At 69.1% G+C, this 24556-nt stretch overlaps 4 protein-coding genes across 8 annotated transcripts in view; 2 read left to right on the forward strand and 2 right to left on the reverse strand.

The window, feature by feature from the left end:
- The window catches only part of RBFOX3 (RNA binding fox-1 homolog 3), a 160519-nt gene extending 154874 nt beyond the window's left edge, over window positions 1–5645 (forward strand). The window contains 7 exon segments of the mRNA XM_040530221.1: window positions 1075–1135; window positions 1457–1510; window positions 1796–1928; window positions 2926–2965; window positions 3639–3700; window positions 4033–4111; window positions 4986–5645. Of these exon segments, the coding sequence (XP_040386155.1) occupies window positions 1075–1135; window positions 1457–1510; window positions 1796–1928; window positions 2926–2965; window positions 3639–3700; window positions 4033–4111; window positions 4986–5030 (474 nt within the window). The 3' untranslated portion in view covers window positions 5031–5645.
- A 2140-nt stretch (window positions 5646–7785) lies between these two features.
- ENGASE (endo-beta-N-acetylglucosaminidase) lies at window positions 7786–12204 on the reverse strand. Its single transcript, XM_040530357.1, has 14 exons — window positions 12098–12204; window positions 11853–11929; window positions 11526–11727; window positions 11104–11252; window positions 10833–10990; window positions 10522–10670; window positions 10160–10325; window positions 9713–9816; window positions 9375–9483; window positions 9091–9263; window positions 8693–8847; window positions 8509–8611; window positions 8311–8425; window positions 7786–8206 (listed from the first exon to the last, which is right to left on the reverse strand). The coding sequence occupies exons 1-14, from the start codon at window positions 12202–12204 to the stop codon at window positions 7811–7813; spliced, it is 2163 nt and encodes a 720-aa protein (XP_040386291.1). The 3' UTR covers window positions 7786–7810.
- A 1021-nt stretch (window positions 12205–13225) lies between these two features.
- C1QTNF1 (C1q and TNF related 1) lies at window positions 13226–18633 on the reverse strand. Of its 2 annotated transcripts, XM_040530363.1 has the most exons (5): window positions 18456–18633; window positions 15596–15834; window positions 15087–15258; window positions 14830–14969; window positions 13226–14644 (listed from the first exon to the last, which is right to left on the reverse strand). In XM_040530363.1, the coding sequence occupies exons 3-5, from the start codon at window positions 15242–15244 to the stop codon at window positions 14094–14096; spliced, it is 849 nt and encodes a 282-aa protein (XP_040386297.1). In that variant the 5' UTR covers window positions 15245–15258; window positions 15596–15834; window positions 18456–18633; the 3' UTR covers window positions 13226–14093. The 2 variants fall into 2 exon arrangements, with proteins under 2 accessions (XP_040386297.1, XP_040386296.1); XM_040530362.1 differs by lacking the exon at window positions 15596–15834.
- On the forward strand, window positions 18045–23381 carry CANT1 (calcium activated nucleotidase 1). 4 transcript variants are annotated; one of them, XM_040530361.1, is made up of 4 exons: window positions 18045–18060; window positions 21415–22054; window positions 22287–22490; window positions 22864–23381. In XM_040530361.1, the coding sequence occupies exons 2-4, from the start codon at window positions 21436–21438 to the stop codon at window positions 23232–23234; spliced, it is 1194 nt and encodes a 397-aa protein (XP_040386295.1). In that variant the 5' UTR covers window positions 18045–18060; window positions 21415–21435; the 3' UTR covers window positions 23235–23381. The 4 variants fall into 4 exon arrangements, with proteins under 4 accessions (XP_040386295.1, XP_040386294.1, XP_040386293.1 ...); XM_040530360.1 differs by lacking the exon at window positions 18045–18060 and adding an exon at window positions 18760–18774; XM_040530359.1 differs by lacking the exon at window positions 18045–18060 and adding an exon at window positions 19739–19821.
- Window positions 23382–24556: the final 1175 nt, after the last annotated feature.

Consider the following 24556-nt stretch of genomic DNA (forward strand, 5'->3'; position numbering starts at 1 on the left):
AGGCAGGGCAGAGCTGCCCGGGGGCTGCGGGGGCTCCCCCCTGCCCCGTGCTGGCTCTGCCTCTGTGCCCTCGCGCCCTCGGTGGGGAGCCCGGGCAGGGCCGCGCACGCTGAGCGGCCCCGGGGCCACCGGCTCAGCTTGCGGGGGTCCTGCATGGTCCCGGGGGTGCCTGCCCGGCGCGTGCATGCGGCCGTGAATGCAGCACGGGGAGCATGCGTTGGAGCTGCAGGGAGGTCTTCACGGACAGCGAGCAGGGACGGGCTCAGACGAACCTCCCGGGCAGCGGGGAGAGCTGGGGGGCGCCGAGCCGGGGTCCGGCTGTGCCCTGCCCGGTGCCGGGGGAGCCCAGCGGACTCCCACCCCCGCTGCCTGGGGGCAGCTGCCCCGTGCGTGGCAAGGCGGAGACGGCCTCAGCGCTCCACGTGCCCGTGCCAGCTCCCCCTGTACGGGCGGGCAGGGTGCTTCACACAGCTCTCCTCTCGCACCCGCTGCTTCCCAGCCCCAGAGGCCGTTCAGGCAGCCGGGCAGGCTCAGGCTTTTGCCCGTTGGCTGCGTGGCACCGAGCTGAGCCCTGAGGAGCAGGGGGATGCAGGGCAGCGCCTGGAGGGAGCTGGACACAAACACCCCCGGCGGTGCTGAGCACAGGGAGGGGCAGCCCGGCAGGGCTCAGCGCTACCCACGGACGGGCCCTGCCTTCTGAGGATGTGGCCCCCATCCATGGCCAGGCAGGAGCTTGCAGGTGCTGGCGGGAGCTACCAGGGCTCCTGCATCCTTTCCGCAGCCAGGATCAGGCGTGCAGTGGGGACTGGAGGTGGCTGAGCCCAGCACCCGCAGCTTGGGGCATCGATAACCAGCCCAAGGGATGCTCGGTGCAGCGCTGTGTCAGGGCGGCACCACGCAAGGTGCAGCTGTAGGAGAGCCTCACCCTGCCTCTCCCCGCTCGCCCCTCGTCCTTCCCTCCAGCGTTTCAAGCAGCAGCAGCGCGCACTGAGTGCGGCCGAACGGGCCTGGACCGCGGCCTCGCCAGCCCCCCTGCCTGCAGGCACTGAGCTCTCGTCCCCTCTCTCTCCTCAGGTGAACAACGCCACGGCCCGGGTCATGACAAACAAGAAGGCTGCAAACCCCTACACCAACGGTAAGAGCCGGTGCAAGGAGAGACCGAGGTGGCACGGGCACAGCCCAAGGGGCTGAGCATCCCAGGGCACCTTCCCATTGCTGCACAGCTGCTGCTGAGCTCCCGCAGCAAAAGCCCTTTGGTGCTTGACCAGAAATAAGAGTGGCTGCTCCTGTCTGAACGCGGGGGCACAGCCCCACGGAGTGCCCCGTGCCCCTGCAGCCACCCCGGGGATGGGAGCCGCGGTGGGGGAGCCCAGTGGGGTGACCGGGGCAGGGGGGGTGCGGCGCGGTGGGCTCCCCCCCCCCCCCCCCCCAGCTCACCAACCCTCCCTGCCTGCAGGCTGGAAGCTGAACCCGGTGGTGGGAGCTGTCTACGGCCCCGAGTTCTACGCAGGTAACTCCTCGAGCCTCAGCTCCACGCTGCGGCTGCGCCGTGTTCCACCTTGCCGCGGCTCTGAGTGGCCCCCAGCCCCTCTGCCCCTGCCCACGGCATGCACCGCTCCCTCCCCCTGTCACTCTCGCCCCGGGGGCCATTCCCCGACAGCCCCATCCCTGGGGCAACGCTGCGGGCACAGACGGACGCTCTGGCTTGGGACGCGCCGCGGTGACTGCGAGGTCCCAGACGCGTGCTGTCGGGAGCTGCTGCAGAAATCCCGTCTTTGTCCCCTCCCTCCTGCAGTAACGGGGTTCCCGTACCCTGCCACGGGGACGGCTGTGGCCTACCGAGGGGCGCACTTACGGGGCCGAGGACGCGCCGTCTACAACACGTTCCGGGCTGCGCCCCCGCCGCCGCCCATCCCCACCTACGGCGCGTGAGTACCCGGGGCTGCAGGGGGGCTTGGCGGGGGCTGGTACTACCTGGACCCCAAGGGCCAGGGTGCTGCCCACCTCGGGGTTGGGGGGGGGCCCCACCTTGGGGTGGGGGTCCCGCCTCGGGCTGCGGTCTGGCACGGCCGGGGCCCCTCAGCCCCTTATCGCCCGCCGCTCCCACGCCCTGCAGCAGCTGCCTCTTGGCTGGCTCCGCTGCTGACTCTGCCCTCATGGGCGCCCCACAGAAGGCGCCTTGTGCTCAGCTCTGCGTTTGGTGCTGAATCGCTTCAATTCTGCTGCCGTCAGTGTCTGCACTGCCGGGCTCCTGCGCACAGGGGAGGCGTTCGGGAACGGAGGCACAGCTCTCTGAGCACCTGCCCGTCCTCCATCGCTGTGAAAGCCCCCCCCAGACTGGTTCAGCTCCTCGGGCTGTGCTCTGCCCAGCCCCGTGTCGCTGCCCTCCCAGCCTGGGACGTGTCCGTCCCATGTTCCCCTCCACCCCCCCAATCCCGATGCTTCCCAACCATGCGCTGCCTTGGGAGCACCTTCCTCCAGGTCCCCGGTGTCACCTCAATCCATCTCGGCCAGCGGCCCCGGACAGGCGGCCTGCACAGGGCAGAGCTGGGGGCGTTTATCAAAGCTTCACACCCAGGTGCAGGCTGGAGCACGCGGGTTACGAGCAAAACGCAGGAGAGCCGCAGGCAGCCTCTGTGCAGCTGCAGGGTTCTGCGGCCCTGGGGTGCCAGCAGTGCCTGGGACCGGGTTTCCCCACGGCTCCGCCGCTCGTCCCACTGCACGCCCCCACCTCGGGGCTGCCGCGCACCCCAGGCACCGCCCAAGGGTTTTGCTGCCCCTGTGCCCAGTGGTGCTGAGCCCCCCGCTGCCCCAACCTCCCCTCATCCCCTCGGCGTGACTGCGGGCGGGCGTTTGGCCGTGAGCGTGGTGCCTGCGAGCGCCCTGAGCTGCCCCACGGCGCTGACACCTCCGCTCCGTTTGCAGGGTCGTCTACCAGGACGGGTTCTACGGAGCTGAGATCTACGTAAGTGCGGCCGTGCTGGGGCTGGTGTCGCCTCCGGGGACCCTGTCCAAGGGGTTTGGGGGTGATCAGCCCTGTGCTGCTCCCCGGGGGGCTCTGCCCTGCCTGCAGCCCCTTCCCAGCTCCTGGGCAGCGCCGCTGCTTGCGTGGGGCTTGGCATCGCAGCACAGCGGGGACGTGTGAGGGGGCTGGGGGCGGCCGGGGCAGTGCTGTGCTGAGCGACACCGCACCGGGTCCTGTGCCCCCGGCCAGGCCCCTTGCAGGGGCAGCACCCCGAGGGATTTATGTCCTCGGCGAGCGTCGGTGCGCTGCCTTACACCAGCATTTAACCTCCATATTTAAAAAGCCATTGGCGATATTTCAGGCGGGCGGCTGAAGGATTTATCTAACGTGACACCTCATTAAAGCGATCAGGGAGGTGACATTCTCTCCTCTAGAAATTTAATTTTTTAAGGTTAATGTTTGTGAAAGCCCCTGGGGAATGGTAATGAGGCTGGTGTGTGCCTGGTGGCACCAGCACCGGCTCCCCGCAGGGTCCTGCCGCTGCTCCAGGGCCTCTGGAGCCAGTGCCTGGGGGTGCCCGGCTGCCCTGGCCCCCCGAGCTCCCCCGGCAGGGCCTGGTGGGTGCTGCCCCCACCCTCACGACCACCTCTCTCTGTCTCCCCCGCGGCTGCAGGGGGGCTATGCCGCCTACAGATACGCCCAGCCCGCAGCAGCAGCAGCAGCATACAGCGACAGGTAGGCACCGCTGCCCACGGGCATCACCCCTGGCCGGTTGGGGGGGGTGGGGGTGGGGGATGCCCATTTCGCCCCCTGCACCATCCAGTCCGGCACAGCCTGGCTGCCGTGCCCCGTGGCGTGAGGATGGAGCTGGCAATATCGGGGTGTCCAGAGCTCCCCGTGCTCCCCCGGGCCTGGGCTGTTTCTGGTGGGGCCCCGGTGGGGAGAAGTGGGGAGATCCAGGGGCAGTGGGGGGGGTATGAGGGTGCAGCGGCCTCTGGGGGAGCTGCTGAGGGTGGACGACCCCTCCCCGGGTCTCTAATGCCCCCCCCCCCCATGTTTGCTCCTAGTTACGGCAGAGTGTACGCAGCTGCAGACCCGTACCACCACACCATCGGCCCCGCCGCCACGTACAGCATCGGCACCATGGTAAGAGCAGCCCCCGCTGCCTTTCTTTGCTTCCCGACGTGCCCCACGCGAGCTGCAGCCAGCCCGGGGGGGTCTGGGGGCCGCGGGGAGGGGGAGCACGAGCTCTCGGCGATGGCAGGAGCAGCGCAGCCCCCACCTGGCACCATCCCCACACAGGCTGGCCCCGGGGAGAGGGGGCACCATCCCCGCACCACCGTTAGCCCCCCGCTGGAGGAAGCCCTGTGCAGCCCCCAGGGCCTGGTGGGGGGACGAGGACCCCCCCCCCCCCTCCCCCAGGCGCGGGGGGCTTGGGGCCGCGTCCCCGGCAGCAGCGTGCAGGGGGCACCCGAGCGTGCTCACCGCGTGCTCGCTGCGGTCTGTAGCTAGCTTTGCAACCAGCATCAAAGATGAAAAATCCCACTTGTGGGCGGGATCTCAAAGCCAAATGGTCTTTTTCTTCCTTTTTTTTTTTTTTTTTTTTAAACCCTCCCCCGTGTCCCCCCGGCTGGGGCCTGGCTGCCAAGCACCCCTCGGCACCCCCGGCCCCACAGCCCCTAGCGAGGGTCCGCAGCCCCTCTGTCCCACGGGGGAACCAGCCCAGCTCCTCTGCAGCCCCGCAGCAGGAGCAGGTCTGGCCATGGCAGCCCCAGGGCAGCCGGTGCTGTGACAAGGGCAGCAGGGTTGGGGACAGCGCAGTCTCTGGCCCTGAGCGACCCCACAGCAGCTCCCTGGAGCCCGGGCAGCGCTGGGGACCCTTGGCTGTACCCAAGACAGAGGCAGTTTGGTGTCACTTACAAAAAAAAAAAAAAAAAAAAAAAGAAAAAAAAAGGGAAGAAATGGGCTTTGCCTCTCTCTCGAATACTGATTGGCTTTTTTTTCATCTTTGATGTTGCAGGCTAGTCTATACCGAGGAGGGTACAGCCGCTTCACTCCCTACTAGCAAGACAGACCCAGCCCCTCACAACACTAACACTGACTGCTCACTAGAAACCAAACCAAACCAGGCAGACTAAGCGAGGCTGAGCCTCCCGGAGGACCTGAGGGCCCCTGCCCGGGCGGGCTCTGCTCTCCGCTAGGTTTACCTCAAGCTGCTCCGTCCCGCCGCTCGGCCTCTGCTGCCCACCGCTTCCATCCTGCCCGGCCCGGGCTCGGTGCTGCCTGGGGGGCGGCAGGGAGGGGGGACGGCGCCTCTGCCCCGCCGAGGGTGCCCGGAGCCTGGGCTCGCGGGGGTCCCCAGGCAGCTGCGCCCTGGCTCGTCCCCCCCCAGGGCAGGACGGGCAGCCCCGAGCTGGCCCCTCTGCACCCCGTAGGAGAGGCAGGAGGCAGTTGCTGCACGCTCCAGGGGGACGGGGCTGAGCCGGGGCGGGGGGGGGGGGACCCCGGGGATGGCCCCCAGGGGCAGGAGCGATGCCCTGGGGCCCAGCGTGGTGCCCTGCAACGCCGTGTGCTCCGCAGGCGGCAGGCGCTGAGTGGGGCGCGGGGCTGGGAACGTGTTCGCAGCCGCCCCAGCCAGCGGCTCCTGCACGGGTTGCTCCAGCGACAGCTCTGCCTTTCTGTTTCTGTTGTAGTGAAACTGCAGCCGTTTCCTTCTGGGACCGGGAAGGGCAAAAAAAAAAAAAAAAAAAAAACACAAAAAAAAACACACAAAAAAACCAACAACACACACACATACACACCCACCCAACTAAAAAAAAACAAAAACAAAAAAAAACTAAAAGCAAAGCAACAACAAAGCAAAGAGGCAACAACGAAGTGAAAGTCCCATCCTGTCCACACACATGCACCGAGCGAGCGAGTCCCGGAGGAGCCCGCGGAGAGCACGGACCGGCCGGATGCGCCCAGCGCCGCCCCGCTTGCCCCTCGCGGAGCCGGCGCCGCTGGGCACGGGGACGTCCGCGGGGCCTCTGGCAGCCCGCGGCGCAGGCCCGGGCACCACGTCTTCCTTTCCGCCCGGCGCGGGGTGCCGGCGGAGCGCAGCGGCACGGCGCCCTGCCCGCGCTGGGGGCCGCGGGCCGCCTGGCTCCTGGGCTCCGGAGCGCCCGTGCCCCAGCGCCGGCCGCCAGCGCGTCGAGGGTGCGAGGCCGCGGCTCCCGAGCGGAGCTTTGCTGAGGCGCTGGGCGTTGCAGGGGGACGAGCCTCTGCGTTTTAAAGGGAATTTTTGTTAAGAGGAGCTTGCAACTCGCTTGCGTTCCCTTTCCCCCTCCTTCCCCTCCCGACCCATCCCTGACGCACCCGGGGCTCCCGCCCCGCGGGGAGCGAACCTGACCCACGCCGCCCGCTGGGACCCCTGCGCTGTGCCGGGACGGGGACGTGCGGGGTGCTCGCGGCCACCCCCCTCCCCGCCCGCCCTGCTGCAGGGACCCTGCCGGCCCTCAGCACGGGGTCCCGGCCGTTGCATCGCCTGCAGGGACCGGCCCGGGCCCCGGGGTGGGTCTGCGGCAGCCGGGGTCTGGCGGCACAGGGTGCCACGGAGCCCCCCCCAGGTGCAGCCCCATCCCACACCACGGCCGGGGCGGCCTCACCACGCTCAGCCCCCCCGCCCCAGCACCCCGCGTGGCTCCGCCACTCGTCAAACCTCACTTTATAGTCTGCAGACACCCCTGATGCTCCAGCAACGAGCTCCCCCTTTTCTATTCCCAGTGTACATAGCCCCTCCACCCTGGCCCGCGCCCCCGCCCCTGTACAAAGCTCCCTCCATCGCTGTACTGGCTTCTTCCTTACAGCAGAGCCCCTGCGCCGGCTGCCGGCACGCAGGCTGGCGCCGGCCCATCCTGTATGCTTCAAAGGTGTGACCATTCTAATAAACAGTATTATTATTATTATTATTATTATTACTACAAGGATTATTATTATTATTATTGAAATTATTAATAAAGATTTCTTTCTTCAACCAGGGCGACTCCGGTTTTGACTGGGGCGCGCGCACGGGGCACAGCGGGCCTGCAGCCTGCGGCAGGGGAGGGGGGTCCCTGCTGGGGCTCCCCCCCCTCCCTAGAGCAAGGGAGCAGGGTCTCGGAGTGGCAGGAGCACAGCCCTTGCAGTGCTGAGCCCTTCATTTTTCAAACCATCAGATAATTTATTTCAGAGCAATTCACCCACCAAAGGAGCAGCAGCTTAAACGCTGACATATTAATTTTCCTGAACGGGAGCCAGTATTGTTTGTGGGACTGGGGCCGGTGCTCCAAGGGAGCCAGGGCTGCGCGACCCCGCTGTGCAGCACGCTCAGCTACGGCCCTGCCTGCTAATTGCTTGCTCACCAGACTGTGATAAAATAATTGCTGCTATAAATTTTCTCTCCTTCCCTGCATAAGATATCCAGGGGAACCAGCACGGGTGAACCCGCTGCCTGCCAGCCCTGGAGAGAGGGCAGCAAGAGCAAGGCAGAGCCAAGGCAGGGCCGTGCAGGGAGGGGGAGCAGCAGCTGCCTGCACCGAGCGGCTCCTTGGGGCTGCCAGTGGAGCCCGTGCCGGCAGCTCTGCACCAGCACCAGGGCTGGTCCCCAGGCGAGAGGACTGGGAGCTGGGGGGGGCGGGGGGGTCTCAGGGCAGATGCCCCAGCCTGGATGCACACGGTGACCGGGTGCCCTGAGCAGAGCTGCCCCAAAACTCAGCCTCGATCGACCCTCTCGGCCCCGAGCGGTAGCTCCCCCGCATCCTCCACCCCACCCGACACAAAGGAGACAGAGGCAGGGCTGCGCCACGCTCGCCTTTAATGCCCAGCTCAGCTGCTGCCGCCAGCCGGCTCGGAGTAGACCAGCACCAGCCGCCCCCAGCGGTCCGGGTCCACGGGCAGATCGTTGGGCATCACCGGCTCCACCAGGAGCTCCAGCTGGCAGGACTGCCCCGCCGCCGGCCGGGGCACTGCCAGCCCCACGACGCGGAACAGGCAGGCGTGTGCCAGCCCCAGGCGCTGGGGCTGCTGCGGCTGACCCCGGCGGCACCGCGTGCCCAGGCTGAGCACACGGAAATGGTTCGCCCGCCCCGGCGGGAAGGCCCAGCGGAGGGTGAGGCTGAGGGAGAGCTGCTGCGCATCGGGGCCCTCCTGCCACCAGAGCTGCGACGCCGTCAGGCTCTGCACCTGTGGCGGGGAGGCTGCCACGCTGGCCGCATCCAGCACCTGCAGAGGGGAGCACAGAACCATCAGGGGCAGGTCCGAAAGCGGCCGGGCAGCCAGCCTGCCCTTGCAGCCTCCCGGTGCAGGGATGTGCGTGGGACACTCACCCGGACCTCCCCCAGGAGGCAGGTAAAGGGCGTCTCCTGCGGGCTGGACTGGTGGCGGGACACCAGCAGGGAGAGGTCGCGCAGCAAGCAGCCTTGCAGCTCCAGCTCGTAGCACCTGGGAGCAGAGGGGCAGAGCTGGCGCAGGGCTGGAGCTGCACCCGTTTACCCAGAGGCGCAGGGCACCAGCAGGGCACTCACCGGCTGGTCCAGCCGTGGGAGCCGCGGCTGCAGGCAGCGAGCAGCTTGGAGAGGCCGGGTGGCGGTGCCGGGAGGAGCCGGGGCTGGTGCCGGCCATGGGGCTCTGCAGGAAGGGGACCGAGGGGCTGAGCTGGTGCTGTGCCCTAAAGGGCAGGCAGCGCAGGGGGACGGGCAGGGTCCTCACCGGGCAGGGGGGTGACGTTGCCATCGTGACAGGTACCCGAGTGCCAGGTGGTGAGCTCCAGGGCAACTGTGAATTCGTCACGGTGCGGCCCCTCCATCTTATAGAGCAGGTTCAGGAAGAGCTTGGGGGGCGCCTGCATCTGGAAAGAGAACAGGCTGATGACCCCAAGTCCACCCAGAGAAAGAGAGAGAGAGAGAGAGAGAGAAAGAGGAGAGAAAGAGAAGATGCATTGGGTTAGGTCTGCTGGGCAGTGCCTGCTGGAGCACCCCGTGGCACACTCACCGTGAGGCCCACGGGGCTGGCACAGCTCTGCCCAGGCCTCCGGCAGCTGTGCCATGCCGGCATGGTGCCAGCCCAGCGCTCAGGAGGTGGAAATGGGGCCTCGCCACCCAACTCACCGGATGGCCACGCGCTCCTCGCCAGGAGGGATGGTCCCCTGCACCCGCAGGGAGCTGCCCCCACACCAGGCGTCCTGCAGGCAGCAGCTGGTGATCAGCTGGCCCTCGCTCTCTGTGTAGAGGGGCTGGATCTCCTGAGCACTCAGGTTGTACCAGGGCCCGGCCTCTTCCTCCTGCAGGACGGGGAGCACTGGGTCAGGCGGAGAGCTGGGAGCAGGACCCTGCCTCCCCAGCCCACCCCTCACCAGCTGGAGCTGAGCCACATCCCCACACCCCACACCCACCTTCCCGGTGAGGAACCTGCTGGTGCCCATGCCCAGGCTGAAGGAGGTGGCAAGGGGCAGCGTGCAGATGCTGTGTGTGGGCAGGTAGTCTGCCAGCAAGCCCCAGAACCTGGAGGAAAAGGCGGTTGTTACAGCAGAGACTTTTGCCTCAGCCGAGGCCTGGGGGCCAGCCAGCCCCTTACGCCCCCGTGCTCCACAGCACCCACATCACCCATCCTGGCTGGCAGCCACAGTCCATCGGCAGCTCTGTCCCACTGCCAGGTGCCCCCCACCCGTGGGTGCCCCCAGCCCAGCCCTCCACCCAAGGCCAGCCCCTGCCCCACCATGCCCGTGCTCACTTGTTCTCGTTCTGCAGGAAGTTCTCCTCCCCGAGGTGCTCATAGACCCAGCCAGGGGCGAAGATGGCCGCGGACAAGCTGTGCTTGCGGATCAGGCTCAGTGACTGTGGAGACAAGCTGTGAGCAACAACGGGCAGGAGTCGAGGCTCAGGGCAGGCCGGGTGGTCACCTTGTCACCTGCCCCGTCCCCTCTCCCCCAGGTCCCGCTGGCCCTGCCGCGGGGTAGGATCACACCGCAGGAAACGCTGCAGCATCTCCCCCTCCAGGGCCTGCAGCACCGCGGTCCCCCAGCTCCATCCCCGTGCATGCCTGCCAACCCGGCAGTGCCCGGACTTCACCGCCCCATCCTGATTTAGCCTGGTACGGCCAAGCCATCAGCGCAAGCTCAGAGCCCGGCACCAGGGGGAGACCTGGGATCCTGCTCCGGGCCAGCCCCAGCACACGCACCTTGTCGGAGTCAAAGCCACCACCGACCACATCCCCACGGGCAAAGACATCAACGCCGATGTAGACGTCGGCATGGCGCTGCCTGGCCAGCCTGCGCGTACGCTCCAGGTGCTCCTCCTTCCAGTTGTAGTTGACGAACAGCCCGTCACAGGCGTCAAAGAACACCCTGGGGACAAGGGTCAGCGTGGGAGGGAGGATGCCGTGCCTGCTCCCCACAGGACACCCCACCGAGGGGCTGTGCTGGCCGTGGCCTGATCACCCCAGCCCCTGAGGACTGCGGTGTGGGGTGTGTTCATGTCCCCTCCCCGGCGCTGTCTTTGCTCAGGTGAAGCGGCGGGGCAGGCATGTGCCCAGCCACTCACCTATTCTGCTCGTTCAGCTCGTTCTGCCATCTCAGCGCGCCATCCTCCAGGACGCTGTCATACCAAATCACCAGCCCGCCGGGCACGGCGCTGTGCACCTGCGCAGTCAAATGCCGCAGGAAGGGGGCCAAATTTTCCACCGCCACCGCCTGGCAGGAGAGAGCAGAGGGCAGCTGGACACGGGCCAGCTACGGGAGCCCTGCGCAGGGACCCACCGGCCACGGGAGCAGTGTGTGCGCCCCAGAGCCCGGGGGGCTGAGCCCCTGCAGGAGGCAGGGAGCGGGGGCAGGCAGGGTGCGGGTGCTGCTCACACTCAGCGTGTTCTCAATGTTGATCAGCCACCCATCAAAGCGGTAGTGCTGGGCGATGCGGGCCAGCTGGTCACTCACGGCGCGGTACGCTTCTGCCCCACCAGCCAGGAATGCCTCGCACAGCTTCTCCCCACCCGTCCACTCCGTGATGAAGGTACCTGGGGAGCCGGCAAGGGCAGTGTCGCTGCATGCCCCGGTGAACTCACCACACGCCCCGGGAGTGCAAGGCCTCAGCACCACATCATCTTGCAGCTGCCAGCCCTTCCCTCACCCAGCACGGGGACACCATTCCTGTGAGCTGCATTGGTCCAGCACACGGGCGGGATGGTAACGGTGTGGTGGCTGAAGTAGACGAAGATGTCGATGTGCCGCCAGTGGTAGAAGACGTAGGGGTTGCGTGTGGCTGAGCCCTGGATGAACCTGCAGCAGAGGAGAAGGAAGAGGGTTAGGCAATGTGAGAATGATGCTGGCGGCCAGCTGCAGGGCTGGGCAGGAGCCTGACTCACTCCCCGTGAGCTGGGCAGAGCAGTGGCACCGTCACCCATGCGGACCCCAGCTAGGACCAGCCCAACACACCGCACAGCTCTGGAGCCAAGAGCCGAGCCCCAACACCCATGCCTGGCCGTGGGCTGGGAGCGTGCCCAGCAGGCACGGAGCGCCCGGCCGCCACATCCCGTCCCCGGCAGCACGCACCGGTCCTCCAGGTAGCCGCCCCGCATGTCGTGGCACACCAGCGTCCGGGGCCTCCTGCTGTGGAGCGGGGGCTGGCGCCGGGCCAGCGGCACAGCGGCGACGTTGAAGTCGTCGTTGCCGTCGGGCTGCCAGGCCAGCAGCTCCTCCAGGCCGGACAAGAAGAAGCTGATGGGTTCCGTCGTGCTGGTGTCGAACTGCCTCGCTGGGGCGGGCGAGAAGCGGGCGGCGGGGTCGGCGGGGCCGGGGAGCGCTGCCCGGTCGCGGTGCTGCTCGGCACCGGCACCAGCACCGGCACCGGCTCGGCCCCGCCACCCAAGGGCGCCTCACCTGGCAGGGGCTGCGGGCGGGTGCTGACGGTTTCGTGCAGGACCGTGGTCCCTCGGTGCTCCACCGCCGGCTGGAAGCTGCCCGGGGAGCAGGATGAGGCCCGGGCCAGACCAGCACCGCCGGGACGGGCCAGCACCGTGGCCAGCGCCCGCCGCCCCGGGACTCACACCGAGCCGAGCCGAGCCGAGCCGAGCGGCACCGGGCCCCGGCCCCGGCCCCGGCCCCGGCCCCGGCCCGCCGCCCACCTCCGCCGCCGCCGGCCGCCCCGCTCCTCCTCGGCCGCCTCGGCCGCCGCCTCCCCGGCCCTCTTCCCGCGCCGCCCGGGCCCGTCCCGCTCCGCCGCCGCCGCCATCGCTCCGCCGCGCCGCCGCCACCCGCACTGCCGGCAGCGGGGCCCGGCCCGGCCTGGCCCTGCCGGGGGCGCGGCCGCGGAGCTCCGCCCGGCCCCGGCCCGGCCCCGCCGCCAGGCCCGGCCCCCCCCAGCCCGGCCCGGGCTCCCTCGGCCCCGAGCCCGCCGCGCCCTGCAGCCGAAGGACGGGGCTGCGGCACCCGCGGCGCCCCCGGGAGCCTCTCCCGTGCCTGGTCCCGGTCAGATCCCCCCCGCCGCCAGCCCCGGGGCACCGAGGACCGCTCAGGGCAGCGGCACCGGCCCGGCCGCTCGGCTCAGGACCGCGCCGTGCTGGTGCTCAGCGCTGGGGTGACCGGGACATGCAGGCAGCGGACCCGTTCCTGCTCCCGGGGGCACGGACAGTGCCAGCCCGCTCCCGGACACCTCCCGGGGCTCGTGTCACCGCGGGATGCCCGCTGCGCTCGGTGGCGGGGCCGTCGCTGGCCTGGCACGGGGCTCAGCGGGCGGTGGTCTGCCCCTGGGGACAGCAGTGCCGGGGCACTAGGTGGGCCTGCGGCCCTAATTGGCCCTAATTGGCCCTGAGCTGCCCTCCAACCCCCATGAGGCCCGGGTTCTATTTAAGCTCAGCCCCGGCCCCCATTTCTTCCCCTGCCATGCTGGAGCGGAGCCGGTCTCCAGCTTAGCCCCGCCTGGGTGAGGCCCCGCCGATCTGGACCCCAACGCGCAGAGTTCCCGGCTTTGCCTCAGAGCTGCCCCATCGCCACAGGCCTGGCGGATATTCCAGGTAAACCCAGCCGCCATCCCCGGCCTGCCCTGCCCAGCTCGCTCAGGAGCTGTAGGACAGGCACTGCTGGCTTCATCGCCGCCCCGAGCTCCGGCTCCCTGTGCCTTAGGGAGCAGCCGGCCCTCGTGCAGCCCGTCTCGGGGCTGTCTGTCCTCCCACCGCCAGCTCGGCAGGGCTGTGCCCAGCCCATGGCTCTCGGGGAGCCCCTGCGCACACGAAACAAGAGGGTGCACAAAGGTGTGAGCAGGGACCTGACCCGTGGGGTGTTTAATGTGACCACAAGCTGTACAGGGAGTGGGGGGCAGCGTGCTGCCCCAGGCCCTGCTCTGCTATTGCATCTATAAAAATAAAAAGCCTGGCCAGCAGATAGTCTAACCGAAGAGGATGCAGCTGAGGCTGAAGGCCCTGCACCCGGGGCTGCCAGCTGGGAGCCAGCCCCCTCCTCAGCGAGTGTTGGCATCGAGAAGAGGCTGCAACATGGGGGACAACGAGGGAACCAGCAAGGGGGAACTGCTGGAACCTGCTTCCTGCTGGGTGCACGCAGGGGAACTGCCAGCCCAGGGACACCCCAGTGCTGCGCTGCAGTGCCCCCCTCGCTGGGGCCCAGTTCTGCGGAAGGAGAGTGACCGTTAGTGCCTTTATCGTTGTTCCCCCCTTATCTTTCCTGTTGGGCACCGAGAACCCACTGCCCTTTTCTAGGAACAAGAGCCTGTAGAGCACGTCAGTGAGAGCTGGGCGACGGAGGTGCCTTCACGCCACAGCACTGGTGGTCAAACCCTTTCAGCTGGTGCCAGCTCACAGCCAGTGCCACATGAATCTGTGTCCCAGCAAACCCAGCTCTGAACCAGGCACAGGAGGGGCTGAGGTCCCTGCCCACCCCAGGCAAGCAGCCACCTCCCAGGTCACACATGCAGCAGAGGCTGGAAACGCCTCTGTCTCCTCTGGGTGCATCCGCTCGGCCTCTCAAGGAGCGGGGGGTATTCACGCAGCTGCTGGGGTAGTGGCATGTAGAAGGGCTAACAGCTTAATGGAGAGTGGCACGCCTGGGGCGGGGGGGCTGCGGGGCTCCCCGCGCCCCAGGGGAGGAGGAGCAGGGCGCAGCAGGCGCTCAGGGGTCTCCGCTGTACTTGATGAGGTGGCCGCTGAAGGTGATGTAAGTGTCGTATTCGTCGCTGAAAACTGCGTTCTCGCGCTCGCCCTTGTAGAGCCGCACCCAGACCTCATCCTGCTCCTGCAGCTCCAGCATGACGCTCTGGCTCTGCATGATGCTGCGGTCGCTCACCTGGGCATAGAGGATCACCACCTCCACCCCGTTGCGCATGATGTGCAGGTAGGTCTCCTTCTGGTTCCAGGTGTGCACGTTCAGGCTGAAGTAGTAGATCCCAGGGACGTAGCAGTAAAACTTGCCCGTGAACATGTTGAAGTGGTCGTAGAGGTTAACAAACTCCGTGTCGAAGATCAGGGTCTGGTAGTAGTCGTTGCTGTGCAGGGGTTTCTTGCGGCCCACCGAGAAGGCAGCGTAGTGGCTCTTGCAGCGCTCCCCTGGGGCACCCACGCTGCCCTTCTGTCCCTTGGGCCCTGTGTGGCCCCTGCTGCCGGCAACCCCCATCTTGCCGTACTTCCCCTGCATGCCTCGCTCGCCTCGGTCTCCCTTCTCACCTGGGCAGAGCAGAGGGGACAGTTTTGCCGTCAGAGGCGGGTGCCAGCTCCAACCCCAGCACTGGGAGCCCAGCTCTGCACCGGTCCCGGGGTCTGCGGGTGGGCTGGGCGGGCTGACGGTGCCCTGCAGCACAGGGCAGCCAGGCTGCGGGTTTGGCTGGGGACGGAGCCCCACCAGCCCTCACCTTTCAGGATGGTCATGTTGATCTGGGGCTGGTACTGGGGGTAGGAGAAGCGATGGTCAGGCGGCTCACAGCAGCGAACGCAGCGGGGCCGCGGGGGCAGCCCCTCCTGGGTACCGCCAGCCTTCTGCTCCCGGGTGGGCCTGGGGGAAGGCAGAAAGCAAAGCGCAACGGGGAGCTACGTGTGGGGACGGGCCCTTCGCGGTGCCAGGTCTGCTCTGTGCCCCCATGAAGCACCGCCGTCCCCAGGGCCCCCTCACCTGGCAGCGTGGTGCTGGGACGGAGCCTCCTCGGGGTCCATCAAACGCCAGTCAGGGCTGGGACTGGGACTGGGACTGGTGCCGGTCTGGCCGCCCGCAGGAGAGGGCGGCGGCAGGCAGGAGAGCAGCAGGACACCGAGCACCCTGAGCCCCTTCATGCTGCAGCAGCACCCTGTGAGACACCGGGGGTGGCTGAGGGGGGCGGCAAAGCCCAGCAGCACCCAGGGCTGGGCAGGGGGCAGGCAGGGACCCGGCCCCGCAGTGGGATGGGGCTGCAGCTGACGGGATTTGCGGTCCCCCTCAGCCCTTTTCAGGGCTGGAAGCACGGCTGTGCCCTGCAGCGTCCCCAGCACAGGGCCTGGTGCACCACGCAGCCCCGGGCAGGGCGCAGCCGTGCCTCCAGCCTGAAGAAGGCTCTTCTTGTGGCAGCCCTTCCCCAGCAGAGCCCACAGCGTGGGCACACGCATCCCGCGGCCGCAGGGACCATCTGTAACTGAATACCCAGATACCTGGGCCCGTGTTGCCTCAGCGATGCTCCAGTGAGCGTCTGGGGAGACCCGTGTTTGGGGCGGTGAGGGGCTCTGGGGCCCTCCAGCAAGCTGGGGTCTGGGGCCCTGGGGGCACCAGGGGTGGAGCTGAGCGGTGGTCGTGGGCTGAACGTCCAAGCCCAGAGCCAAGCGCCTGCTCCTGTTCAGCCCTGCTCTGCCTCCCATCGACACCCAGGAGCAGCAACTTGGAGCAGCAGCACCTGGAAAATGAGGTGGCTCCAGCTGCCGTGGGGCAAAACGACAGCTCTGCCTGTCCTGGGGGGTCCCAGCCCTGCCCACGGGGGTCTGCACGCCTCCTCCCACCCCCACGGTGCGCCGGCATCCCTGCGCAAACCCCGTGGAAGGGGCTGCCCCTGCCCCAGGAGCTGCTGGCCCCCAACCTGCACCCCTGTGCCTCGGCCCTTTGCACGAGGGAGCAGGACCTGCTGCCCCAGAGCCACGGTGCTGCTGGCGGCCCCAGCCGGGAGCCAGCCACCCCCGGGAGAAACCTTGCTGGGAGCCCACATCCTGCGTGGGGCCAAAGCTAATATTTGCAGTAGCTGGTGGCACCATGGCCCAGCCGGGGCACCTGCCCTTCCTTGCTTTATCGCCACCGTATCAGCTTGGGGCCGCGCGGAGGCATGGGGCTGAGCACGGCGCACCGCGCCCTGTGGCCCCAGAGGTGCCAGGTGAGCGTGTGGCACTGCCCAGCTGCTCCACACCCGCAGCAGTGGGGCCCAGGGCAGTGCCGGTGTGCCGGGGCTCCTGCTAGCAGCCGGTGTCCTGCTAGGGCACAGCCGGGCAGTGGCCTGGGTCTGCACCAGGAGCACAGCCCAAGTGCCAGGGGCGAACGGGCAGCGGGATCCTGAGACGGGCTGTGGGGAGCCCCGCTGGAGCTTGGGGCAGAATCCCACTCTTTTGGTGACTGCCTGGGTCCTCAAGTGACTGTCAGGGTGGGACAGCCCAGGGGCTGGCTGTCCACGTTGTCCCCAGAGCACGGGGCTGCGGGGACCCGGACAGGCGCGCTCCGGCAGCAGGCTCGGAGGGCGTTCAAGGGCAGGATGCCTGGCTTGTGAGTCATGGCCATGGAACAGAAGGGGCGGAGGGATGGGGAAAGTCTCCGAAGGGCTTTCCCTCTGCTCGCGCCCTCTGCGAAGGGCCGAGCCCTTCGCGCCCTTCTCCCGTGCCTGCCCTGCCCCAAGGAAGCCCCTGGGTCCTTGGGCTGTCGCCCACCTCCCGGCCCTACCTCGGCCCGCGTCCCGCTGCCGGGAGAGGCAGGGCTGGCGGCACCGCAGGCAGCCTGGCGCCGTGTCCTCCCTCCCCGTGCCCTGGCCTGCCGCCTGCCCACGCGCAGCCCCGCGTGCAGGGGAGAAGCAGCGTGGAGCAGCCCAGCCTGGGGCTCGTGAGCAGACACCAGCCAGGGAGCAGCAGCCCTGGCTCTCTGAACCCCGCCCGGCCTCCAGCTGTGCCAGCCATATGCCGGCGAACGCAGCTCGCAGCCTGCCGTGCTGTCGGGAAGCCCGTGGCTTTCTCCCTGCCCCAGGACCACAGTGCTCGGGCCTCCCGTTGAGCCAGACGATCCCCGGGAACCTGCAGCAGGCTCAGCCCCAGGGAAAACACAGCTTTGCTCAGCGGGGAGGAGAAATCCTTAGCCAGGATATTCCCACTGAGAAAGGCAGCTTGTTTGCGGGCTGCAGGGCTGGAAATGGAGGCGAGCGTGCTCTGTGCACGTGGCGCTGCCTGCAGCATGCGGGGCTCCCCAGCACCCCGAGCAGGCGTCTCCCTCCGCAGGCACGCCGGGCAGGCAGCACGCACATATGCACGGGCATCTACGGTCTTGCTGAAGGGACTCTGTTTTTTCCTGTCGGGGTTGGATGCTCTCCAGGAGCAGTTTGGAGATTTAAATTCAGTGGCTGCTAAAGCCCCGGGACTGCAAGTCAAAACATCCTGAAAACATTCCAGGCAGCATTAAAGACCAGGATGAAAGAAGAGCGAATGCCGGGGAGAGATGAGGGGGTTCAGAGCGCTACGGAGGCAGCAGCACCGGCACGCCCTCCTCGCCCTCCCTGCTCTCCCGTGGTGGACGCAGCCCTCCCTGAGCCGCAGCAACTGGAGCTGGGATGCCTCTGGCGCCCAGGGATGTGCTGGTGGGACGGCTCCCCCCAGCCTCTTGCCACAACAGCTGGGATGTTTGCGGAGCCATTTGCAAAATGGGAGCAGCCCAGACCTGGCGGGCAGCGGGGTTGGAGCTGCACGGGGCAGCTGCAGCCAGGCACCGATGGGGAGGGTGCAGCCCTCCAGCTCCTGCGGGCAGTGCCGGTGAGAAGTCGTGCTGGGGACCCCAGTAACTATGGTGCGGAGCAGCCCTGGGATGGCCCAGCCCTGGGACGGCCCAGCCCTGGCTTTGACGTGCTCGTGGGGACCGACTTTTTGGACGCAGGGCTCAGGTAGCGCTGGGGGGGCTGCGGTGGACCCACGCCGCGTTGGGCCTGTTCTGCAGGCTCCAGCACTAACTCCTTCCCAGCGCCTGTCCCCCCAGGGCTGCTGCAGGTTGAGCTGTCCCCCTCAAAGGACACGTGAGGCTCAGCCCTGCGGTCCCCACCACCCCCTTGCAGGTAGGGCAAGGTCCTTGCCCAGCTAACCGGGGCACGGACAAGGGGACGGACCCTCGCGGGACTTGCCCCAGGGCACCCGTGCGCCTGGCGAGGCTGCGCCGCCTCCTGGGTGACTCCGCTGCCGGAGAGCCCGTCGCTGACAGCAGGCGCGGATGTGCACGCGACGTGCAGCTCCACGGCACTCATCCCCGGGTCGGCAGCCGCCCCCAGACCTGCCCCACACCTACCTCTGGGGCTGCTCTCTCCTGGCGCTGCCTTTCCTGCTCTAGAGCATCGCCCCCGTGCCGCGCTGCCAGCCCTTGGGCACAGGGCAGAGCCCGTGGCGGCTGCGCTCCCTGCCTCTGGCAGCCTCCTCTCCTCCCCTGGCCGGGCGGAAATGCACTTTCTGGGAAGCAAAAGGAGGAGAGCGAAGAAGCAGCGGGGTAAACACAGCAGCGAGCAGCCCTCCCCCTGCCAGATGTGAGCCCAAGGAGCGCGGGCGGCCGGCGTTAACCATGTGTGCGCCTGCAGCGCTGGGCCTGCCGCCACTGCTGTCAGGGGCCCGAGGTCAGGGAAGGGGGGGCTGCCAGGTCAGGGAGGGGGGGGCTGTTAGGGAAGGGAGGGGGGGCTGTTAGGTCAGGGAAGGGGGGGGCTGTTAGGGAAGGGGGGCTGTTAGGTCAGGGAAGGGGGGGCTGTTAGGTCAGGGAAGGGGGGCTGTTAGGTCAGGGAAGGGGGGGCTGTTAGGGAAGGGGGGGCTGTTAGGTCAGGGGAGGGGGGCTGCCGGGCCAGAAGCACCCCAGATGTTGGAGGCAGGGTCCCCGGAGGCTGCGGCTCTGCTCTGGAGCGGGGTCTGCCCCACGCTGGGAGAGCCACCAGCCCCGTCCCTCGGGGTCCTGGAGCCCACTGAGCCCTGACCGGGGCCGGGACTCCCTCGGGTGCCCTGGGCACCGGTGCTGGGCAGACCCCCGGACACTGCCCCCAGCACCAGGCAGGATGGGCCTCAGCTCCCTGCCCGGCGCAGCTCAGCCGAGTGACGGGGGGCACTGGGCACGTCCCAGCCCCTGGTGCAGGGCGGTGGCTGGGGATGATCTGCGGTGACCGGGGGGACACGGGGCCGTGCCGGGGGGCTCCGGGCCGTCCCCAGCCCCCCGGGGCACACGCGAGCTCTGGGCACCTCTGTCCCCAGTCCCAGGGCAGCCCCCCGGAGGTTCGCCTGCCGCAGCCTCCTGAGTACCGGGGGGACTCCTGGAAGGAGCCCCCAGGCCCTGTGCGGTGCGGGGCCCCGGCGGCCCCCATGGCTGCGTGGCAGGGGGGTGTCCCGCTCCGTCCCAGCTCCGGGGCGCAGCGGGAGCGGCCTCCCAGGCTCTGAGCAGGCCGCGGCGCGGACTACATCTCCCAGCAGGCCCCGCGGTGCAGCGGGCTGAGCGGCGAGGGCGGTGGCGGCGCGGGGGGTGCTGGGAGCGGTAGTTTTCGGCCCCGCGGGGCGAGGCCCGGGGTAGTTTGGCTGCCGCCGGCAGCCGGGGCGGCGCGCGGGGGTTGCTGGGAGTTGTAGGCGGCGGCAGCGGCTGCGCGCGGCGGGGGAGGCGGCGGCGGCTGCGCTCGGGCGGCGCCGCGGTGAGCGGGGCACCGGGGGGGGCACCGGGGGCTGAGGCCGTGGGGCCGGGGCCGGGATCTCGGGAGCGGGAGACCCGCGGGGTCGGTGCTGCCGGGGCCGCTGTGCTGGGGGCACCGGGGGGCGGCGGCGGCGGCGGGGTCCCGGGGGGCCGGGCCGGGCCGGGCTGGGGGCGCCGGGGGGGGCCCGAGCGGCTCTGCCCGGGGCGGTGGCACCGCAGCCCCCGCGGCTGCGGCCCCGGGCGGGGGCGCTGCGGGCCTGGGGGCGCCGCTGGGGGGTCCCGGGGGAATCCCGGGGGGGTCCCGGGGGCGCTGGGCCCCGCCCGGGCCGCGCACCGGTGCCCGGCCGCCACCCCCGGGGACGGGGGTCGGGGTGCCGGGGGTCGGGGGCCGGTGCACGGCGGGACCCCCGCGGTGGGCGCAGCGCCCCGGGGCCGTCCCTCCCCGGCTGCCCCGTCCCGGTGCCCGCGGACCCGCCGTGCCCGGGGGCTGCCCGGTGCCGGCTCCCCCCCCCCCCCCCCCCCCCGCTCGGTGCCGCCTCGGTGCCGCCCGGGCCTGCTGGGAGCTGCTGAGAGCCCAGCACCGGGCGGGGGCCCTGCAGCGCCCGGTGTACGGCCGCCGGGGACAACCGGCCCTAGTGGGGGGCTGCTGCCCGGCGGGGGTCCCGTCCCCGTGCTGCACGGGGCGAGGTGGGAACGGGAGGCACGGGGCGGCCCCGGGAGCTCCCTGTGCAGCCCCCGGAGCTGCAGGAGCCCGGGGAGCTGCCACGTCCCCGGTGCCCTGCGGAGAGAGGCAGCACGAAGGGGCACGGCCGGGACCCCCCCGGTGGGCGCACCTGGGGCGAGCCGAAGGTGCCCCCCCCCTCCGTGTCCTGCCCGGGGGGGTGATGTGAGCGTGGACGGGCCTGGCTGGGGTGCCGGGGGGGGCTGCTGCCACCTTTTTTTTTAAAAAAAAAAAAAAAAAAAACAACTTTAGGGCTGGGCAGGTCTGGGTGTGCGTCCCTTGGACCTGGGCGCTGCACTTCCTGCTCGGGCAATGGCATCCTGCTCGGGCGGAGCTGCCACGTGTCCCCGCGTCCCCACGGGGCCTGGGGGCGCGCTCGGCACCACCGCGGGAGCTGAGCAGCCCGGCCGGCGCTCCCGAGGCGAGGGGGCGAGGGCTGTCCTTGCCGCCAGGTCGCGGAGCGCTGCCGTGAGCGAGCCTCCTTCTCCCCGGGCCGTGCGAGGACGCTGCCCAGCAGGACGCCCCGACGTGGGTCCCGGGGGTCGCTCCTGCCTGGTTTGTTGCAGGCCTCTGGGTGGGCAGCGGTGCCGGGCCAGCTGCGCCTGCCTGCTGGGACGCTGGGGCTCAGCCCGGTCTGGGGGGCCAAGGGGGAGGATGAGGAGGGGCTGAGGATGGCGGAAGGGCTCCCGCAGCCGAGCAGGCCCTCGGGGGGCGGCTGCCGCCCTGCCCGGTGCAGCGGTGCCTTCTGCTGCGGGGCAGGGGCTGGGGCCGCCCGCCTCCCCCTCGCGTGGGGCTGTGCCCTGCCATCCCTCCCAGCCTCTGTGGGGCTCCAGGCCCCAGCTCTCACCCACTGCTTCCCCTCTGCGCTGCCAGGTTCTCCTCGGCCCCAGTCTGATGCCCGTCCCGCCGTGCAATGAGTCTATGAGCCCCCTCCGGATCAGCGTGGGCGGCCTGCCTGTCCTCGCGTCCATGACCAAGGGCGCCGACCCCCGCTTCCGACCGCGCTGGAAGGCCATCGTGCTGTCGTCGGCCTGCGTGGGCTTCGTGCTGCTGCTCTTCTGCTTGCACCGGCCCTCCCCGGCGCGGCCCGTCCCTCCCAATCCTCACAACTGGCAGCTCCGGCTGCGGGCAGAGGACCGCTACAATGACACCTACCCGCTGTCCCCACCCCAGAGAAACCCCGAGGGCGTGCGCTACCGCATCGGGGTCATCGCGGACCTGGACACTCAGTCCCGGGGCTCTGAGGAGCACACCTGGTTCAGTTACCTGAAGAAGGGCTACCTGGTGCTGTCGGCCAGCGGGGACAGCGTGACGGTGGAATGGGACAAAGAGGAGAGCGTGCTGCGGTCCCACCTGGCCGAGAAGGGCAGGGGCATGGAGCTCTCGGAGCTCGTCGTCTTCAACGGGAAGCTGTACTCCGTGGATGACCGGACGGGGGTGGTCTACCAGATCGAGGGCAGCAAGGTGGTGCCCTGGGTGATCCTCTCGGATGGGGACGGCACCGTGGGGAAAGGTGAGCCCCCCTGTCCTGCCCCGCTCGCTCTGCCTGAAGCTGCAGGCGCGCAGCAGTGAAACCCTCGTCCCTTTGCGCCTCTTTGTCACCTCGCGAGCCTGGCCAGGCTGGGGGGGCTGCGTGCAGCACTGAGCTGTCCCTTGTGGCACCCGGGGGAGCGGGGACGTGGGGTGGCCTAACATCCGTGTGCCGGCCGGGCCCCGGCCTGGCTCGTGCCGCTCTCTCGCTGCAGGCTTCAAGGCGGAGTGGCTGGCAGTGAAGGACGAGCACCTGTACGTGGGGGGCCTGGGCAAGGAGTGGACCACGACCACGGGCGAGGTGGTCAACGAGAACCCCGAGTGGGTGAAGGTCATCGGCTACAAGGGCGACGTGGGCCACGAGAGCTGGGTGGCAAACTACAACGCGCTGAGGGCTGCGGCTGGGATCCGACCCCCAGGTACCGAGCCGGGCTCCCTCCCGTCACCGTGCGCCCCTCGCCCTGCTTGGGGCCGGGGTCTCCCCACAGGCAGCGGGAGCGGAGTGAGATTTAAGGGAGTCTGGGGAAGCCGGGGCTTGCCCTGCCCGGTGTTCTCCCCTCTGTCCGTGCTGTGAGCAGCTCGGGTGGCTCGGCTGGTGCTGGGGCAGCGGGAGGGGGGCCAGCACCCGGCAGGAGGAGGCGGAAACGTTCGCAGCTTTGTTCTGCGTGTGGCTGTCCTCCCCGCGGCGCTGTCTTTTTGAGCGGGGCTGGGTCCTGCCCCAGCAGGCGGGCGTCTGTGCAGCCTGGCGGGGTGCTGCTGCCCCGCGGCACCAGACCCCGCTCCCTGCTGTAGGTTACCTGATCCACGAGTCGGCCTCCTGGAGCGACACGCTGCAGCGCTGGTTCTTCCTGCCGCGCCGCGCCAGCCACGAGCGCTACAACGAGAAGGCAGACGAGCGGCGAGGCACCAACCTGCTGCTCAGCTCCAGCCAGGACTTCGGGGACATCACGGTGGGACGGGTGGGTGAGGTGGTCCCCACCCACGGCTTCTCCTCCTTCAAGTTCATCCCAGACACGGATGACCAGATCATCGTGGCGCTGAAGTCAGAGGAGGACAACGGCAAGATCGCCAGCTACATCATGGCCTTCACGCTGGACGGACGCTTCCTCCTGCCGGAGACCAGGATTGGGAGCGTGAAATACGAGGGCATTGAGTTTATTTAACAGACTTTGCACTGGACCAGAGGGGCGGGGAGGACGGGGGCTGCGGGGCAGGCCCTGCGCTCGGCGAGGCGCACGCTCCGAGGGACGCCGCGCTCCCAGCTCTGTGGTTGGTCTCGGCGTCCCACGTAAAGCGTTGGCTTTGCCGCAGCATGCATGGTGCGAGTGTTTCGGCAGTGGCACCTGGTGGCAAAGGACTGCCACCACAGGGTGCTGCGGCCTGCCACCAGCCCAGGCTCGGGGAAGTTTCCCCGCGCTGCAGCCGTCAGCGCCCGGCACCTCCGCGGGCTGCCGGCGCCGGTGGCAGCCGCGCTCTGGGTTCCAGCCGAGGACGGAGCCCCCGCTCGCCTGCCCTGTGCCAGCCTGCGCCCGGGGTGAGGGCACCGTCCTCGCACCCCTGCGGGTCTGTGCCCGGGGACGGCGCTGGCCTCTGCTCCCTGGTGCCATCGGGAGCCTCCCTGGCCTTGGGCAGCGCCTTCCCCAAAACTACCTGGGGACAGGGCCTGACCTGGGCACAAGGGCCCCTCAGTGCCAGCAGCGTGTCCTGGGGGGGGGAGCCCCTGACCTGCCTCCCCAGCACCTCGCTGGGAGCACAGAGGAGGTGTGGGGGCAAATGTCCCCATGTCCCCCACGAATGTGAGGGGAGGAGCGTGCTTGAGGGGGACGTTGGCCAGACCTGTCCCTGGGTTAGGACGCGACCGGGGGGACACGGCCACAGCAGGGTGTCAGCCAGGGCAGGGGAGGGCGGGCTGGCCGAGATGGTAGCTGCAGGGGATTTCATCAGGCTGTTTTTCACCAGTCAGCTGGTTTTACTTCCCTTTTCGCATAAACCATGTGGCACGTGAATGGGTAACGGTTTGCTTGGGCCTGTGCTTTCTGGGGAAAGCTTCGTGTGGGAGGGACTGAGGGGAAGCCCCCATCTCACCACATCCCATTGCTCCACGGCTGGGCTCACGAGGAGCAGGCAGCAGACAGAGGCCTTGCAGCCAGACCCCTCCCTGGGGCCGTGCCCTCCCGACTGCCACAGGAGCTCGGAGCAGGGCTGCGAGGGGACAAATGCACCAGTGCCAGCCTGGCTGCTGCCCCCAGACCTTGCTGTGCCCGTCTCCCGTCTCCGTGGGCCCCAGAAACGGTGCAGCCTCTCCCCTCGTTTAGGCAGAGGGCTGCAGGCAGTCGCAGGCCCCTGGCTGTAAGTGGCCGCGCGTGGAGCCTCGTTCCCCACGCATCCTTCCCTCCTGCACCCGGCTGCGCTGGGAGAGGCGCAGGAGGAGCGAGGCCAGGGCAGGAATGGGGGCCAGGAGCGCGCAGCTTCGGCGCAGCAGCAC

This window comes from Cygnus olor, chromosome 18, assembly GCF_009769625.2.
Source record: "Cygnus olor isolate bCygOlo1 chromosome 18, bCygOlo1.pri.v2, whole genome shotgun sequence".
Taxonomy (NCBI): domain Eukaryota; kingdom Metazoa; phylum Chordata; class Aves; order Anseriformes; family Anatidae; genus Cygnus; species Cygnus olor.

Coding starts and splice junctions, on each gene's coding strand:
- ENGASE (XM_040530357.1), bottom strand. CDS start 12,204: ATGGCGGCGGCGGCGGAGCGGGACGGGCCCGGGCGGCGCGGGAAGAGG. Junction 10,326..10,521: donor GAGCTGAACGAGCAGAATAG/GTGAGTGGCTGG, acceptor CCTTGTCCCCAG/GGTGTTCTTTGACGCCTGTG. Junction 8,848..9,090: donor GAGGAGCGCGTGGCCATCCG/GTGAGTTGGGTG, acceptor TGGGGTCATCAG/CCTGTTCTCTTTCCAGATGC.
- C1QTNF1 (XM_040530362.1), bottom strand. CDS start 15,244: ATGAAGGGGCTCAGGGTGCTCGGTGTCCTGCTGCTCTCCTGCCTGCCG. Junction 14,970..15,086: donor TCCCAGCACCACGCTGCCAG/GTGAGGGGGCCC, acceptor GCCTTCCCCCAG/GCCCACCCGGGAGCAGAAGG. Junction 14,645..14,829: donor CAACATGACCATCCTGAAAG/GTGAGGGCTGGT, acceptor TGCTCTGCCCAG/GTGAGAAGGGAGACCGAGGC.
- CANT1 (XM_040530361.1), top strand. CDS start 21,436: ATGCCCGTCCCGCCGTGCAATGAGTCTATGAGCCCCCTCCGGATCAGC. Junction 22,055..22,286: donor GGACGGCACCGTGGGGAAAG/GTGAGCCCCCCT, acceptor CTCTCGCTGCAG/GCTTCAAGGCGGAGTGGCTG. Junction 22,491..22,863: donor GGCTGGGATCCGACCCCCAG/GTACCGAGCCGG, acceptor TCCCTGCTGTAG/GTTACCTGATCCACGAGTCG.